General features: G+C 33.8%; 1 protein-coding gene across 2 annotated transcripts; it reads right to left on the bottom strand.

Moving 5' to 3' along the window:
* Positions 1–188: 188 nt before the first annotated feature.
* LOC142525248 (homeobox-leucine zipper protein REVOLUTA-like) lies at positions 189–8,637 on the bottom strand. Of its 2 annotated transcripts, XM_075629478.1 has the most exons (19): positions 8,382–8,637; positions 7,268–8,269; positions 6,829–6,988; positions 6,259–6,344; positions 6,048–6,138; positions 5,826–5,921; positions 5,605–5,718; positions 5,439–5,522; positions 4,506–4,661; positions 4,354–4,428; positions 4,007–4,116; positions 3,087–3,261; positions 2,777–2,965; positions 2,534–2,614; positions 2,300–2,434; positions 1,344–1,666; positions 1,147–1,252; positions 820–972; positions 189–679 (listed from the first exon to the last, which is right to left on the bottom strand). In XM_075629478.1, the coding sequence occupies exons 2-19, from the start codon at positions 7,486–7,488 to the stop codon at positions 530–532; spliced, it is 2,505 nt and encodes an 834-aa protein (XP_075485593.1). In that variant the 5' UTR covers positions 7,489–8,269; positions 8,382–8,637; the 3' UTR covers positions 189–529. The 2 variants fall into 2 exon arrangements, with proteins under 2 accessions (XP_075485593.1, XP_075485601.1); XM_075629486.1 differs by having other exon boundaries at positions 820–969; positions 7,268–8,635.
* Between the last annotated feature and the right edge of the window lie 10,088 nt (positions 8,638–18,725).

The following is an 18,725-nucleotide window of genomic DNA, read 5'->3' as shown; positions in this document are numbered from 1 at the left end:
TTATCAAACGTTCTTGCAACCACAAGATGCTTTGTAGTTATTCCTTGTTAAATCGTGTACGAATATTTCAATATGTAGTAGTTTGAATAAAGAGATTCAAACTTGGTAATTGATTTGACACAAGTTTATTATAATTAGTACTTTAATATTTATAATAGTATCAAACTGATAAAATGTGATTTCCTTAATTGAACATAAATTATGGATTTAATAAAAATTCGAAACGATGTCCCAAAAAAAGTAACGGAGGCATAATTAATAAAACGGGTAAATTCTAAGGCGCGAAATTTCATCGATGGCTCTAAAGGATCGGACCACTGGAATTTACACTGGAACAAAAAATTTCCAAAGCATTCGAAACATTAGAAATTCGTTCTCACAAAAAAATGCAAACCAGCCCCCATTGTTTTCCACACATTAAAAAACTTGATCTTCCACACATACCATATCTTGTCCTCCCGAAATCGGAATCGTTCATCCGAAGTACATATTCGGCCACCCCGACAGAGGAAGCGACTGAATCATACGATCACATGAAGGACCAATTCACGAAAGAGAGAGCTAGGCAGTGAACATTGTTTTCTTCTTCCTCGACAACTTTCCATATGATTACTTGATCATACGATGCATGACGTCCCATAGTTGACATGCAGATACCGCCAGGCAAGTATGCGTATCCCTGCAGATTATACAGATATTGAGGCAAAAAATCGCAAGAAACTTGATGTAGGGCTTCTGAATATGATCTGAGAAGCAATTTTCAAACCATTTTCATATACAATGATAAATATGAAGGTGAGTGCAGCACAATCAAAATACCTGTTGCGTAATCTTAGAAAATTCGGAAAACAATGCCTTGCGACCAGAGTCATTGAAGATCTTGTCCAGTGTGACATCTTGCAAAGCAACCAGAGTGGTCTCCAGCATGTCTAGTCCTGCCTGGTTAGCAAATATAAACACTGGAAGTGCCTGCTAAATGCAGAAAAGGAGATGATAGTTAATAAAAATATTTGAATAATCTGTTTAAAGACCAGTACAAAATGGGACGATAAGCAAGTAGGCAGTGTAAAAGCATTGAAAGAGACAATTGGCATTCATTGCATGTTCAACGACCACAGAGACAAAAAGGTTCAGAGCCATGACTACCTTCAATGAGCAACATAAAATGGCATCTTGGTGAAGCCAAAGTGTCTTTAGTACTGATTCACGATTAATGGAGTCCTCTTTCAACAAATCGGCCCCTACATAGTACCTAAAAAGATGAAAAATACCAAGAAATTTATTACCCATAGAAAAAAGAGATTCTTTTGTTTATTTTTTTGTCCGAATGCATGTATTGGTACCTATAGCTCTGGCAGATCCAACATGCAAGGGCCAGAGCTTCAGGAGAGCTAGAAGATAGCTTTGGCCTGACTGTAGGACTCAATCCTGATGGAGATATGGCCATGGCAACCCTCTGCACAGAGGAAATCACGCTGCGAATGTATTGGCGTGCCATATTTGCAACATTGACCTGCAAATTGCTCTCGAATGGGAATTGGAAAGCAATGGTCAACACTGATCGTGCATTGTACGATGATGATGCATTTTCTGCAACATGGCTTGTAGCAGGTCCGACCCCGAGACTTGAAGTCAAATTGAGAGTTTTTTGAGAAGTCGATGCATCCTATAATCACAGGATCGAAATGACAATTAACAAGCTAGCATAAAGGAAATGCTGTGAATTGTCAACGGATGTTAGCTACAAATTGTAGGGATTTGTTCCTCGAAAACTTTTTCCATCACCGAAAATACTACAAAAAATACACAAGTGTTTGATCAACAAATATAAGTACACAACACAGCGTCCAATAAAATCTTATGAAAATATATTCTCATATATCTCAACATGATTATAACTCATTTTTTAATTTTTCATCATTTCCCAAAAATAATATATTATCATAATTTACCCAACTCATATTAAACTTCAAATTTTTAAATACCTCACATGTAAACGTATGTACGATTTGAAATTGCTAGACTAACACATCTTACATGACTTGACCACCTATCAATGAAAATATATGTTTTCGAAAACCAAATCATGATGGATTTCGTTCTCCCATTCAATTTTAAAATACACCTTACATAAAATGCACATCTGAAAGCTGAAAATGAAAAAAAACATTACCAGGTTGTCACACAAACGTACCTACTTATCAAGGATGATTGTTGGCATATTAATATTTACCTGTTTATCAGGGGTTATAATTGCATCTGAACATAAATAAATAGATGGAAGACGTTTTAACTCAACTGGTTTTGGATCGAGTGGAATTATGCGAAAACCAGAAGGCAACAATGATGCATCATCCGGAAACATCTCATCAATCAGAGCAAAAACGAGCTCAGAGCAGGCTCCCACTGCATTCTCATCAACTCCGCTGCATATCTGTGGATAAGGATCAATTTGCAAAGGATGTTAGTTTCTGTTTTTATCATCAAAAAGTTTGGAAATATCTTTGGATCGGAAGAAGAAGGCAGCAATTACTTGTAGAAGATGAATATCCCTGGACAAAAATGCATCTTCATGGGTAAAGCAGTGTCCTTCCAATCGAACAACTTCAAGCATCTTGAACACAAAAGGCAAACACATACAGGTTAGAAAACAAATGGCTGTGATGTTCATTGAAATCCAACATAAAACTGGAGCTCTGAAAATTACATGATACTTTATAATTAAAACTAACACTGAAATGGAGTTAATCATGAACAAAGGTTGAAAAGCACTCGCCTCTTCCTGGTCAATTGTGTGACCAAGTGGCATGATTATTTGGCTTCCATTGAATCTTGTAGGCCTCATTCCTGGATATGCGTATGAGCTTGCTTTCAAAGAGGCAGCAGTATAGGCGTCCATGTTAAAATCTGCCCATTCTGACCGGTGCTCCCTCAAAAACCGAACCAGAACTGCAGGTGGGACATTCTAACAAGATAAAGGGCAAAAATTAGTTAAAACGTATAAATCACATTAAAAAAAAGTAAGATAAACAAACAAAGGTAAAAAAGTCAGAATTGCAACTCCTTTAGTAGCATATCAATACAACCTGAAGTAGCATAGATGCTTTTACGCAAAGAACGCCTGCGGTAAAAGAAAGAGTATTCGAATCACTGTTCAGATTTTTGGCCGGACATACTGCAACCACTACATCTTCAGCACCGTCACCGTTTAAAAACGACCAACCATCTTCATTGAACATGTTAATCGCATCATTAAAGCCTCTGCGTAGTAGAACACACAATTATAGACAACCCCAGATTCTTATTACAGTATCACGTGCGTAAAACTGAGCGGCACCAATTGTTTGGATCCAGTTGGAATGTTTTCGTGAAAAAGTTTTGCCAAAATTGTTAAATACTGAACTACAGAATGTTAGATCCTATGGGACAAGCAGTTTCAAAATGATATCACAACTAGGTCGCAGGATCAAGATCCTATGAGCACAGAACCCACATGTTCCATTAAGTTGATGTTAAGTAGCCCTTGTTGCCTCGTGCTCAACAAATTTGCATGCATACACAACCGAGCTTATGATCCCCTAATCCCCGACTTACATGTGCGGAGGCATGTTAAACATAAAACTATTAACATTTTGCCTTCTAATGAAAGCTCGATTTTTAAAACAAAAAGTTACTATAGAAATAAATAAAAAATGCTATGCGAACGATGTATGAGGAGATATCTAATCATGTAAGAAATTGTCCACATAGTGGTATTACGACATAATATAAAATAATTTTAATGATCAAGAATTTCTAGAAGTAATTAAATGTGTTGCGAAATTTCAAAGTGCAACAAAATATGGTTTGGAACTTTGGATGAAAAGTATTTAATGAAATGATAATTTCTTCTTGTTCTCTTTTTTATTACGAACAACAGATTCCAGGAATGGAATGGAAACAAATCGGCGCCAAAATGCTAAAACCAGGGCAGTAAATAAGAAATATAAAGGAAGTAGTGAAGTACCTGCTTAACCTCTGGCTGAAAGTGCGGAGAACAGCTGGTTGCCTCCCAAGACTAACCATAGCCTCACCACCACTTATCTCCTGGGCTATCTGCCGAATATACTTCAATGCCTGACAAATTAATAGTTAAACAAACAACTTAATGGCGAGTCCTCCATCAAACCACATTCTTTTTTTTTTTAAGTGCAATGGGGGTGGGAGTAAATGCTTTAAGGTGGATTCAAACCTGCGTCTCTCCCCTATTCCATAGGGAGAGGTTTAAGCCAATACACTACAAGGATGTTGGCACAAAACCATATTTCTGAACCAAAAGAATATGACGAATGAATTCATTCATATTGTACTCACCGCAATTGTCATTTTCTGAGCTAGAACTTTGGATGATTCATAAAGAGGTCGGAGCACCTCAGGCACACTCCATGCCTGGAAAATGGTGTGAAATGCCAACCAAGTTTAGGTTAATAAATAGACAAGTGTACCTCATTAAGCAAGGATATAACCTTTAGATCAAGGTGATCTACAATGTGAATGATCGATCCTCCACCTTCACATGGCCGGATCAAATATCCAGATGGAAGCATTTCAGCTCTTACAAACTGTGATGCAACAGATGCGTTAGGAGAAGCCCCAGTTCCAGAAAGCGACCTCTCACATACCTTCAAGGATGAAAATTGGAGAAATCTTAAAACCACAAGCCCGTATCACTAAATCACCACAGCTTCGGGCTACATCGAACTTCAAGAAATTTTGTATGAGAAATCTTCATTTTCATGGAAATCGAACGTACATATATAAAGTAAATAGCACCAATTTCAGGGGGAAAAAAGGTAACAATATCACATGGGACGTGTTGTAAACATATTTAAATAAAAAACAGTGGTGCTTTCCTGGGTACAACATCGCACGCCCTTGTGCCTTAAACCCAAGCATAAATGGGGACCTAGTCAAAGATAATCTTTAAGCCATCATACAATTCAAAAGAGTTGGGACACACTGCTGCTCAGTCCTCCAGTTTGTATCAAGAGAAGGTCACAAAATCACAAGTTTGTTTTTCAGTACAAGTAACTGTTGGGGTGTTAAGTTGTGACTGGACCTATACATGAGTTGTATCGCGTAACAAGGACTACTACACAATTAATTATTTATATTTATACTCATTATTACAGCTAGCTATAGTTCACGTGCCCTTAATGACTGGTATTCAGGCCATAAAAGATTTAATTCTAAATTTGGAGTAATTCCAAGCACTAAGGTCCCATATTCCAGATAAAATTCATAAATATGTACAAACTCATAGGAATAATTTCAACAAGGTCCACGGCAAAAAAAACATGTCAAAGACTTAATTACTCTTTCAAAGTCATGTCATGTTAGTAGGAGAATAGGTCTGAAAGTAATGCAATGAAAAGAATATTGTTCAAAGAAATGCATACCACAAGACTGCCATTTTCCAATGTGGTTGTGTATCTAAGAGTCCAAAAATCACGAGCCGGAGCTAGAGTAGTCAGAGAATAGGTCTGAAAGTAATGTAGATCATTTAGTTATCCAACACAAACCTGACCAATGAACATATAAGAATGACAAAATCACACTATGCACCTGTGTATACAAGAGCTCAATGGTTCCTCCATTTCCTGCAGGAAACACCGTAAAAACCTCAAGCCCTCGACAATCTCGCAACCAAGATGGACGATCTTTAAGGATCTCCATAATCTGTAAACTTCCAAGGTCATGAAGAGAACTGAAGTTCTCCAATAAAATAAAAACACACACTAAAAAGTCTAATAGAAAATACAACTAAAGCTATCGTGTCTACTAACCTTTATAGGTTCTAAATTCACAAGACCACAGGCTCGAGCAGCCACTCCACTACAATTACGTGAAATGGCAAAGATCCCAACCGAATCCGGACCAGGCTGACAAAAAGATAATATAGTTGCAAATGAAGCTTTTAACTTGCACATAAAAACTACCACATTGATTGTGGAACACACAATTCAATGAATTGTAGCTGAATTATTTCAACTTAGATAGGATCAGACCTTCATCCCAGGCATCTGAACCCAATCGACAGCAGTTCCAGTAGCCTTTGAAAGGAACTCTGCCAAGGTGTCTTCTGCAATAGAAAGGAGTCTGCCAAAAAGCACACACAAATGCTTAAGAAACACAATACACAAGAATTGCAAATATGTCCCTCTACACATCCAAACATACATGGATATAATAAAAAGCACAAAGAATAAAATGAGGTACCCAGCAGGGTTATTAGCATCTTTGAGAGGATGCTGGGGTTTATCACCAGCGGACTCAGAACTTGCATCTGTGGTCACCATGGATGACTGCATCGCGTAAGTAAAAGAATCACATACAGCAAACTGAAGATGATGTGAACATGTTGAGAACTACAACAAAGGAATACATCGAACACAAAAATTTGAACACCATGTAACTGACTGAATCTGAAGACTTAATCTGTCATATTTGGGGCAAAGTACATTTTTGTTCAGGTACATGCACTGCTTTCAACTCCACACAAGGAGGGTATCAGGCAGTGATACATGATAATATATCATTTGAGTTCAGGAATAAAATAAATTTGATTTATGCCTAAAACAATAGGTTACGAAGAACTGTCGAATGAGCTTGTTAATTCAATTGATATTAACAACAAATCTATTTCTCATTATTCTATGACACAAGTTCAATGTTTTTGAAGCAACCACGAGCAAATAAACAAATAAAGAAAGAAAAGCTACATCTCAAACAACAAGCTATTTTGCAGATAGAAAATCAAAAATCCGCTGCTAGGAAAAAATTTCATACACTTTGCAATTGATGTCGCATATGCCCATTCTCGGATACTAACTGCGACACCTGCTTCTGGAGGCGATCATTTTCCTCCATCAAAAGCTTGTTCATAGCACTCAATTTTCTGTTCACACTCTGAAGTCCAGTGGATTCTTTTCTCTGTTTTTCTCGGCACCTACATTCATTTACAAATGTCCAAGCACCCTCAACATGCACGTAGGAATCCACAAGTGACCAAAATATAGACCTTAATTTTGGGTTAAGATTCTCGAGAACCATATTAAAATCAAAATCAAGATCTGAACATTTGCAGTAAATTGTTCGATTCCTAGGACTATTAAACATAAAAATGTTTGCTAAACAAAAAATGGTTCATTAATTAAGCAATCGAAGAACAGCTACCTTACAAAAATGGCACAAAAACACTTGCGAGACAACAAATTGCATCATTTACCTGCGGTTTTGGAACCACACTTTAATCTGCTTAGGCTCGATATTTGAAAGAATGGGGCATTCTCGAATCAGCTGCTGCCTGCGTAGAGAGCTGGGTTTGGGGCACTCCAAATATACTCTCTCCAAGGCTTCCACTTGCTCCGCCGTGTACCGCGCATACTTCCCTGAATCAAGATTTTTATTTATGCTGCTGCTACTATGTTGTTGCGCCACCATAGCCATTTCCTTAAAACCCACAAATTCTTGAACTTCTTAACTCTCGAGCAAAATCAAACAGACCCACGACAGTAAAGAAAATCCTAAATACACCGAGCAGCTTTAAGTAGTTTCACGAGCTCAGATTCTCGGGATTCCGGAACAGAAGTTGATTTGCTTGGTTTTTTATATGGTTGATAATATTTCTCGTGATCTCAGAAGGATGAAATGGACGATCTTGAATGAGGCGAAAGATTGAAATAAACACAGTTCCCACCACCAAACTCAAAAGGCAAAGGTAACAACCAAAATAGTTCAACCAAAGCTAAGCAGCTTTGTTACCTCTGAATGCGTACATTATATGAAATACGCATAAATACAAAACAATGCTTTCTTCTTTTTTTCTCACACCACACAAGAGGACACACCCTTTTAAAACAGTTTGGAAGACGAGCAGTACGTCTTTAAATTATTAATCAATATAGTTCACACTAAAAGCTCCAAACATCCACCCGATGGAAGGTGAAATCACATGCTTTAGCAACTCAAAACCCGGGATTCCTCACAATGGAACAAAATTTATGAACTGCTGATTCTTTCCGAATTTCTGAGATTTTTCCTAAGCCCCGGATAAGGGGCTAAATTTTGGGACTTTCTGCTAGTGGAAGAAGAAAAACGCCTGAGACAAGAAAAGGGTCTCCAAAACAGCCAGAAAAAATCAAAACTGTGCTCTACTTCCTCTAATAAGCCCTATGCAAAAGAAAAGAAAGGCAACGGCTTTGAAGGTAACAGGAGGGTCTTCGAAGATCTGCAAGAAAGATAAAGAAAAACATCGAAGGTAACAGTAAACATGTCAAAAAATGACATTCAACGTGACAAGGAAATAATAATGGTTTTTCAAGAGTGGAGTGAAGCCCTACTGGGGCACAAGAAAGTTGGTGGTTAAAAAGGAAAAGGAGGAGAAGGTGTTGCGTGGTGTGCTCGGAAATCGATAATGGCAGACGGGCTTTAAATTTATGCTGCTGTTTGCTTCTGCAACTGTACAGAAGCTGCTGCCTGCACCCTCTGCAATTCTTTAGCCTTATATATTAAATATTATTTGTTGTCATAATGATACCCCATATAAACAAAATTTCAAGGAAAGAAGTTATAAAAAACCGATTATTGGGTGAATTGAGGAGGTGAGGTATGGAATGTTTGTGAACATGAAAATGAAATGGCCCATTCAGACCCTTGATGATTTGGTCATGTCATAAAAACTTACTACTTTTTATCTTTTTCCCAGGATATAGTTGTTTCTACCTCTTCATTTCTCAGCCGTATTTCATATTTTGTTGACTGACAAATCTAGATAACAACGTGGTTTTGCATAGAGAAAGTAAGGATCTGTACAAAATTGAAATGTCTTGTGGATCTATCTTCAATGCTCAGATTAAGAACTAAGCATAGTATAAAATGAAGTTGTTACTATAACTTTTCAATAATATATTTAAATCAGCACCATTTCGCGATTTGGATCCATAGAATTCAAATGCTGGTGTTTGACCGCGTTATATGAAAATAAACACTCGAGAATGGAGTGCTGAAAAAAGCTTTATACTATTGGAAATTTGATTGAATGTGTTTTTATCCGAACAAACTTGTAATACCAGCTATTAAATTCATTTTACTGCTTTCTTTAAATCATCAGTTGGAATCAAAATCATCTCCCAAAAATTATTTCAGACTCCAAAACCAGAATTGCAATCGAGAATCTATTGTTTGTCGTACCTACCAATTAAGCATAGGAATCAAAAAAGTAACGAAGACAGTAAAGCAACTATCGCCACAATCACACATAGAGAATTAAATTTATATCACTTAAAATAATTATTTTTCAGAGTTGGTTAGTATCAAGTCTTTATTACCAGCGCACAGTGCAGTTACTTGAATGTTAATGGGTCAGGGTGATAGACCCATAATTCCGGAGATGTATATGTCTATGTGGTGGTGTAGTTTCATATCTCTTAGAGATCGATCTTAATATTTTGGTATTGACGGTTCCATCTCCAACAGATGACATATTATATGTTAAGATCGATGTCGTCAATCTTTTATGGTCTATCTAGTCAATCAGATCAAGCGGCGAAATGCCAGCAACTTAACTTACAAGATGTCAATTTTCTCGATATTAATCTCACCTATACATGTTTAACTAATACAGTTAATCAATTCTTCGTAATAAGAAAACGAATTGTTCATAATAGTTAATTAAAGCTTATTAAATCTACAATTTCATTAAAAAATTTGCATTTTTCTAAAAAAATCGTCCGTTTAAAAAAACTATGATTAGGCTTTGTGACCCGTCCAAGGATAGGCGCTCTGCATGATATCCCATGTTCAGAGAATTATGCAGAAATGGTATTTTAAAAAAGGTTGGTTTGATTTTATGTCATATGTACCTTATTATCATTATCATTAATTTTTTTCTATCATTGTTAAGTCTATATCAATTTAAGAATGTCTGCTTTTGAGCCATGACTAATCTTCCTTTTACACAAGGAATTGTCTTAATATTAAAACCCTTTTCGTTTGCAGCTCAAAAATGCTGTCCTTGAGCTTACATTGATTAAATCCGAGCACGTACCATGATTGTGTTTGAATTTTTTCATTCAAATTGTTTGCTCTTTCGTTAACTAATTTGCTGTATTCAAACTTCGTACGTGTTTCTTTTTATGTTAAAAACTCATTTATTGCGTGCGACATGAAGTTGAAAGTCGTGTGAGCCCTTTTCAACGTCGGAAAAAAATTAGATTTGAATTATAAAAAATTTTTTGTTGGAAATTAAGTTTCATAATTTGAAGCAAATAGTTTTCTTGTCCATAAATAAATAAACTCTATAGATCGAATAAATTAAATACAACTACTCGAAATAATACAACTACTGTGGACATAGCATTCGAGTGCATAACATTAGATGTAAACATTGAATTGCATCGTGAAGGAATGGAGAACTCGTAGATGATTTTCGTGGTCAAAGTTCTCGTTAGTTTAATAATAAGTAAAATGAATTAAATTATTATTTAATAACTTTAAAATAATAATTATTATTATTATCATCAAAACCACAAACGCATATATTAAAAAAACGTGTAATTTACATTCAACTCCTCTAGACTTCATGTATTAGGCACTTACTCTCTTGACTGTTATAATTCTTCACTTAATGAGAGAATTAAGTGTCAAAACAAATAAAGTAATGAGGACTTGAATGCAAAAAACCCATGAAACATAATTAAAATGTTTTTTTTCTCGTAAAACTATCTAACGCCGTATCACGATGATTCATAAGTCAACTTTGTGATATCATATTTAACCGGACTCGATCTACGAAAAATATTAATTTTTATGTTATAGTATTTTTTTTTTTGCATTGCAAAAGTATAATTGTATTGTTAGTTACGTCAAGAAGAAAATACTGTGTAATATACGTTAATTTAAGTAAATATTATTTTAAATCAAAAGTATTCTTTTAAATTTAATGTATGAACCAGATTAACATATCTCATATATATAAATTTGTGAAACAGTTTCACATGAGATCTATTTTTAAAAAATAAATAAAAAATTCTCAACTCCCCGTGATTTGAATGGTTTTCACTTTTCAATAAATTTTTTATTGTGATTTTGTAGATTATTTAAAAATTGTATTTATTCATATATCTCGAGGATTGTTTTGATATGATATATATAAAAAATGGCAAAAACTTGTGTGAGACGGTCTCACGGATCGTATTTTGTAAGTCAGATATCTTATTTGAATTATCCATGAAAAAAATATTACTTTTAATGCTAAAAGTATTACTTTTTATCGTGAATATCGGTAGGGTTGATCAGTCTCACATATAAGATTCGTGAAACCGTCTCACAAGAGACCTACTCATAAAAAATAAATAAATAGCACCATTAATTTGAAGTATAAACATTATATTGGATCCAAATTTGGAAGAAAGAAAATTAAACCTAGCTCTAAAAATTATTGTGTATATTAATTTCCATTTCCACTCAAAGCCAAGGCACATCCTAGCAACCCTAGTGTATCCCTGGTGAAAGGATATAAGACCAAAAAATTAAGAAATAGACAATAAAGAAAGGAAAGGCGAGAGAGATGAAAACGAGTCCCGCTCCCTTCACTCGACTGATTTTGCTCCCTCTCAAATTGAAAATTAAAAAAATTATTTATAGAATATAAATCCCATATCTTTAAAATACCTCACGTCATCTTTTAACCAAGATTATAAAATGTACAAAATGAGAAGAAACGTTGAATTTTTAATATGAATCGTTACAAATTATATATGTTTAGTCGGAACTTAAGCATAAAATATAGTTTTGCCTTGATATAATTTTATTAATCTCGAGCTAAAAATAACAGACGAGATATAAATATAAAAACTTAATACTAATTTGTGTACATTTATAAGTTTCTTATTAATGTTTATAGTTTTTAAAAATAATATCAGATACAAAATCAATCACATAGCATTAATATAATTATCTCGTCGTAAATTCTCTATTTTACACTTAATCTTAATCCTGATAAACGCGTCTCTTAAACCAGTTTTTTTAATCAAAGTTTTAAAACTAGAAAATGGATTTGAAACTAGAAAATGCAAGTGTGTGGTGGCTGACAACTAATCTTGAATCAAATCATAATTAGAAATCCAAATTGCGCGTGATTGTAGGACCTTAAATTAATCGAATGGTTAGTTGAGTAATGCATTAATTTTGTACCTTAGAATTTCACTTGTTTTAATTTACATTTACCACTGTTTTTTGGTTTGTTTCAACCTACCCGTACAGGCAGTGCGGGCAATGAACGGCCCGGATCATTCCACATGAGTGATCCGGGCCCACCTCCCTGTAAAAAAAAAAAAAAATTGGCTCGAAAAAATCCGAGCAGTTGGATCGACCTCTGCAGGCAGTGCCCGCAGGAGTAGGGTCGACCGAACCCTGTTTTTTCCCCTAATCTGTTGGAATTTTTTTTCCCTTGAATGAAACACACACACAAACACACACTATATATATATATATATATATATATATATATATATATTTGGACAAAAAAAATGTCATTCTCTTTGTTTTAGTTCCAAATTTCACACCATGATGAAAATAATTTGAAAAAATATTTTTTTAGAATTTAATTATAATGTAACAATATGTGACAAATTTAGGGAGCTCCCCCTTTTACACCTCGTGACCCCATATCTTTTTAACAATGGAAAAGCAGCGTGCTACATTGATAGATACTGTCCCACTGTTCAAGATTTGGTGTACTCAAATTTGGATGCCAACTCGAATGTCAAATATTTAATTTTTTTTCCAAGTTGGAATAATTTATTTATATTAGAACAGTGAAAAGTAAAATTTATTTTGACTTTCGTACAACCACGAGCCTGCTATGCTACAGAAAATGTACCTGTCGTGGTAAAATCATGACCAAAATAGAGACTTAAATAAATAATATTTTCAACTTATAAAAGTTTTTGAATTTTAAATAATTTGACAAATAAAGCATATATATTATATTCAACACCAACTAACCCATAATTAATTCTAAAAATTATCTGAAAAAAAAAATACTATTATTAACTACCAAGAGAGTAGTACCTCGTTAAATTTGTCAAGTATTAATAACACAAAAAAAAAAACTATGCAGAATTAGATAAGCTAAAGTTGTTACTAAGCTATGAGTTAATTACCGTCTCAGTGCTTTACTAAATGTAGCTTTTCTAGTTTACTCAAACTAAATTTTGGGTATCGTTTAGTTCAAATGATTGGATGGCGAAGTATTTTCTATATATAAATTAAATAATTATTTAAATCTCTAATTTTTTTTTATAAGATTTAAGTTAAATATTTAGATAATTACCAACGGTGGCGTAAAAAATATTACAAGTCTCACACACACACACACACATATATATTTATGTGATGTATAATTGACATTCCTCCACTTTGTCTGCCTGCCCGATACGTGTCGTTTGTCACTTGTTTTACTCTTTTGTTTCCTTTACTTTTTCTTGGCGTGGTACCCATGCCTCTTCTTCTGTCTTCACAATTAATCTTTTTTTTCCCTTTTTCTTCGTGTAAAAAAAACTTGCGTGAGACGAGTCGTAGTTTGTAAGATTACTTTTTATGCTAATAATATTATTTTTATTGTGAATATCGATAGGGTTGACACGTCTCACAGATAAAAATTCGTGAGACCTTCTCACAACATATCTATTCTTTTTCATAATTAGTACACCGAGAGATAGAGCCAGAGATAAGCGGTGGATGCTGTTGCCCCACGATTTTTTTTTTAGAGTAGACGAGTACGTTGTTATTTGTAAGTATTTTATTTCATTTTCTTCTTTTTAAAATTTTTAATATGTTTTCCATCTATTAATTTTATTTTTCTGACTCCGTCTTTGAGCATATCAATCACACGAGGGATGTGGCTTTGTTTTATGTGGAGTTTTTTTTTTTTTTTGTATTTTAAGCTAACAATTTTTTTATCTAGTATCATTAGAAAATTTAAAATATATAGAGATCAAGACATAAATACAGAGAAATTTTCATATCATTGGTTTCTTTTAAAAATCAGCCTTAAAGTTTATTAATAATAACTCAACAGTAAAGTTTTAAAAAACTAAAATTTTAATATCTTCTACTAATTATTAAATTTTTATTATCCATTACATATAAAATTAATTACTGCTTTTAAATTAGTTTAACAAATTTGTTTGTGGGGAACAAACATACCAATTCGAAGGAGTACCTCTTCCCTTAATCTCAAGTGGGCACCCCACAAAATTCTTTTTCACGCAAATGGATTAATGAAATAGCGACATGTAATTACTATTGCTTTTGCTTTCAAGTATTGCTCTTGTTTTGAAGAGGCCCACCATTAATTTTCAGCCCATTAATTTGAAGATTCACCAATGTCAGAGGTAGGCTTCTCTTTTACTAATATTTCTCAACATGTGAAATTCAAATTTTGTTATAATAATAAAATCAAATTCAATCTGGTCATATATATATATATATTATTGAAGTATTATATGAATTATTTTATAGCGTTCGATGCGGAGAATGTTCCATGAGGTTCATTATTAGATATCAATACAATATTGAAAAAATTGATTCCAATATCCTAAAATGTGAATACAATAAGAGTATGTCTCTTGTGAGATAGTCTCACGAATCTTTATCTGCGAGACGGGTCAACCCTACCGATATTGACAATAAAAATTAATACTTCTTAGCATAAAAAAAGTAATTTTTTTCATGGATTACCTAAATAAGATATATGTCTCACAAAATACGACTCATAAGACCGTCTCACACAAGTTTTTGTCATACAACAATCTCCCAGATCAATTCATATCAGGATCTTATCGTGCAAATATAACTATACACACGAAAATTCAAATCGATTGAGTTCATTTAAATTTTTTTCCCTATGATGCTGTTGGTTTCTCTTCGTTTTTTTACATACAAAGTAATACTTGGTACTTTATCGGATGTTGAGGATAGAGTAGGTGGCGGGCTTGGTCTTGGTGTGTTGGATATGTATGTAGGAAACAAGGATTTTCTCCTCTTGTCATTGGGCTTCCACAAATTTGAATTATTTTTATAACTACATATGTAAAATCCATTTATGGTTTTTAATGTGTTAGGATCAACACACGTGAAGGTATCGGGTTTGAGTGTTGAGAAAGACGAAAGAAATTATTGTTAAGAACGAGATATTACAGTGAATAACGCACATGAAATATTGTGATAGCTAAGAATCATTATCACTTTTATTTAATTTTTTTATAATAATATTTTATATTAAGAATGATATAATTATTTTAAATATTAAAAGTTTGGATAAAGATTAAAAAAATATTTTAGTAGTTTTAATTTTTTTGGGAAGTGGATATGATGTGATGAGTGAATACATAAATTATTAGAATAGATTCTTTATAAATTTTCTATGAAATTGAAACATAATATTTTTATATTTTTAAAGGGGTATTATTGGTATTTAAAAAACTAAGGTATATTTATAATAAATATCAAATAAAACAATTGAAATTAATTAATGTTTTTATAACAAAATCAACATAACGTCACAATCATATTAATTATCCAGTAATCATTATCTTGTATAGATATTTATTAAATGTAGCTTGGAAAGTCTGTAAATCGTTCACGCTTAAACTACTACTCTAACTACATAAATAATAATTTATTTAAAAGTTGTTAATATAAAATATATTATCACGAAAGTAAAGCTAAAAATTGATCATTTGCATTAATCCACATTGATCGAGGAGTACTACACGTCAATCACTTCAAATTAATTAAATGGGTGCAAGTGGGCATTAATCCGAGTGGAAACATTATTAAATTAATAAAAAGTGGTTTATAAACTCAAAACGATTAGACAACTCAATATGAGAGTCTTTTGGAATGATATGTCTCTTGGGTTTATAATATAATCTTGATATTCTCGTTTATAGTTGAGTAGTACAAGAGGCGACCTAGGTAATAACTATTATTGGATCAATGTCGATTATAGGCTGATGAAGGTGCGTGATGAATGTAATGAATACTGAAAAGTTAAGTGAAAGCTGTCCAAAATTGACTGCTGCATACTTAGGTTTCTCAATGGGTGGACAAAATACAAATGTCTCACATCGATATATTAAACTGATAAAAAGTTACGTATTAACTTAAGAAAACATATTACCCAAAAGATAAGTTTTCTGAGACGATATATCTCTTAAATTTATAATTTAACACACCATGGTTGTCATTTGTCGACATTCGCTTGTGTTCGAGCCTCCCCTCCGTCATCCCCTCCATCGTAAATCAAAATTACTTAAATGGATTAGGTCCACTTACCTTAGCTGAACTCAATCACAAAAGAATACAACTGTATTTTGGTATTAAAGAAATATCTCATTTTTCGTAGATATTTATAACGCATGCAACGTGAATACGGACTCACAATTATGCAATCATTAACATAATTCAAAGCATATCTTCACAATTTTTGTTTTTATTTTTTCTCAACTTGTTTGTGATCACCATCATAACATATATCCAAAAGGTGATCATATATCTTATCAGCCTTTGGGAAAGATAAGAAGGTCCCCTTCCCCTTTGTGTGTTTTTTTAACGGCTATATATATATATATATATATATATATATAAAAAATATAGATGTCAAATCGACTCATTTTCAAGAATGTAAGCAAGGTACTGATAGAGTAAGACCCATGGGACAATATCTAAAACGTCCTTTGGGATGGCTAAGAGCTGGGATATATATGCATCCCCATCTTCGCCTTCTTCGATAATTCAAAATAATTGGCTCCATCACTAGGTGGACCCTTGGAATGGCTAAGGAGTGACCAAATGTATCGGGAAAAAAAATTTTTTGTTTCACAATTTCATCAGTTTCAAGAATGTGAGATGTTTATTAATATGTAATTTAAGAAATATATAATTTAAAAAATTGTTATATGTTGAATGTTATTAACATATAATGTTATATGTCCTAACTATCACCTCTTTTGCTTTCATTCTCATCTTTTGGTTGTAAAAATATCTCTCAAGCCGTCAACTTGGTAACTTCGATGATAAACACACATACATAAACAAACTAGCCGTCAGAATAAGATAAAAGAATCATAATAAAATTGTTTTCCGAATATTTGTCTATGTCGAGTCGAATACACCATGCATGTATAGCCATCATCCTAGCTTATGGCTTTCGGATATAGGTGGTTTACGATCGCAATTACATTCCTTCAAAACTTTAGTGGCTTGCTTAAGTTTGTTACACAATATATCGAATGATATAACACAGAAAGCTTTTGAAAGAAAACCAGCGAACAATATAGCGAAAGAAACAGTAGTGAAAAGCTTGAAACCATCCAAACCGAGGCCTGTACGAAATACAATGTCCTTAAAACAGGTTCGTTCCCTCTGTTATGTGGTTCGAGGATGTACTTGGACGTCTGTTTCCCAGGATACAACGGAACAACAAGCAGTAACCTAGAGCAAGGCACAACAACGGCGAACCGAAAGGTACCTGAACTTTATGACGAGGGCAGATGAGCAGTAACCGGAGGAAGCAGCAGCAGCAGAGACAACAAAGAAGAGTGCTGAAGAAACGAGAATGCAGTGGAGTGTGTTGGATACTTCTGAAGGACTTGAGGCTGCTTGTATATATAGGCACTCGAGTTCCATATGGACAGTCGCTGCTGGCCATCCGAAAGGCCAAAGGTCAGTCCAGCTAGAGCACCAAAGGTTAGAGCACCAACATGCAGGCCATATGGAGAGTGCAGATGGAAGGTCGTCTATAATAGAATTTTCGAAAATTAAAAATAGCAAAGGCCAGGTAAACCTTGGTGGAAAATTTTGTCTTGATTGATCCGACATTCGACGTATCCAGGATGCGCTCGTACGTTTGCACACAAGTCAAGCCTTTTTCCATTGCAAATCGAGTCCAAGATTTGCAACCTCGTGCGCCTAGGGGTGAGCATTCGGTTGGTTCGGTTATCGACCGAACCGAATTAACCATAACCGAACCAATCCGAACCGAACCGAAATATTTAGTCATAACCGAACCGACCGAATTAATTTTCATAATCGATGAATTTAAAAAAATTGTGATTTAACTTTAATTATATATGTACATTTTCTTAAACACTACAATCTATGCAAATGCATAAAAACATAAAATCACACATATCACAAATGTATATGTTTGTTTGAACACAATTAATACATATTATATCAATTTTAAAATTTAAAATTAAAAAATATATAAAAATTGATAAATAATAAAAATTTATTAAATAATAATATTTATTATATCGGTTAATTCGGTTAACCGATTTCAAATTTTGAAAACCGTAACCGAACCTAATAAACCGATATAATCGAATTTTTTTAATTTGAAAACCGAATTTCCGAAATAGCCGAACCGAATTTTCGAATTGGCTCGGTTCGATCGGTTAATTCGGTTTAACCGAATCTTGCTCACCTTTACGTGCGCCCGCATGCGGGGGGAAAGAGCCTCTTGACCAATCTTTCTTACGCTTTTAGATTATCTTCTACTTTCCATTTGTGCTATTGAAAAAACCATAATAAATTTTTTAGTGATCGCAAACACTCGTTACTTTATAGGAAATTTATTGTATATTTTTCAAGATAAAAGCTTGGTGGGCATAAAT

This window comes from Primulina tabacum, chromosome 2 (assembly GCF_025594145.1).
Source record: "Primulina tabacum isolate GXHZ01 chromosome 2, ASM2559414v2, whole genome shotgun sequence".
In the NCBI taxonomy this organism is placed as follows: Eukaryota; Viridiplantae; Streptophyta; class Magnoliopsida; order Lamiales; family Gesneriaceae; genus Primulina; species Primulina tabacum.
Note: the sequence above shows the minus strand (reverse complement) of the source record. Positions and strands in the feature narration are given on the sequence as shown.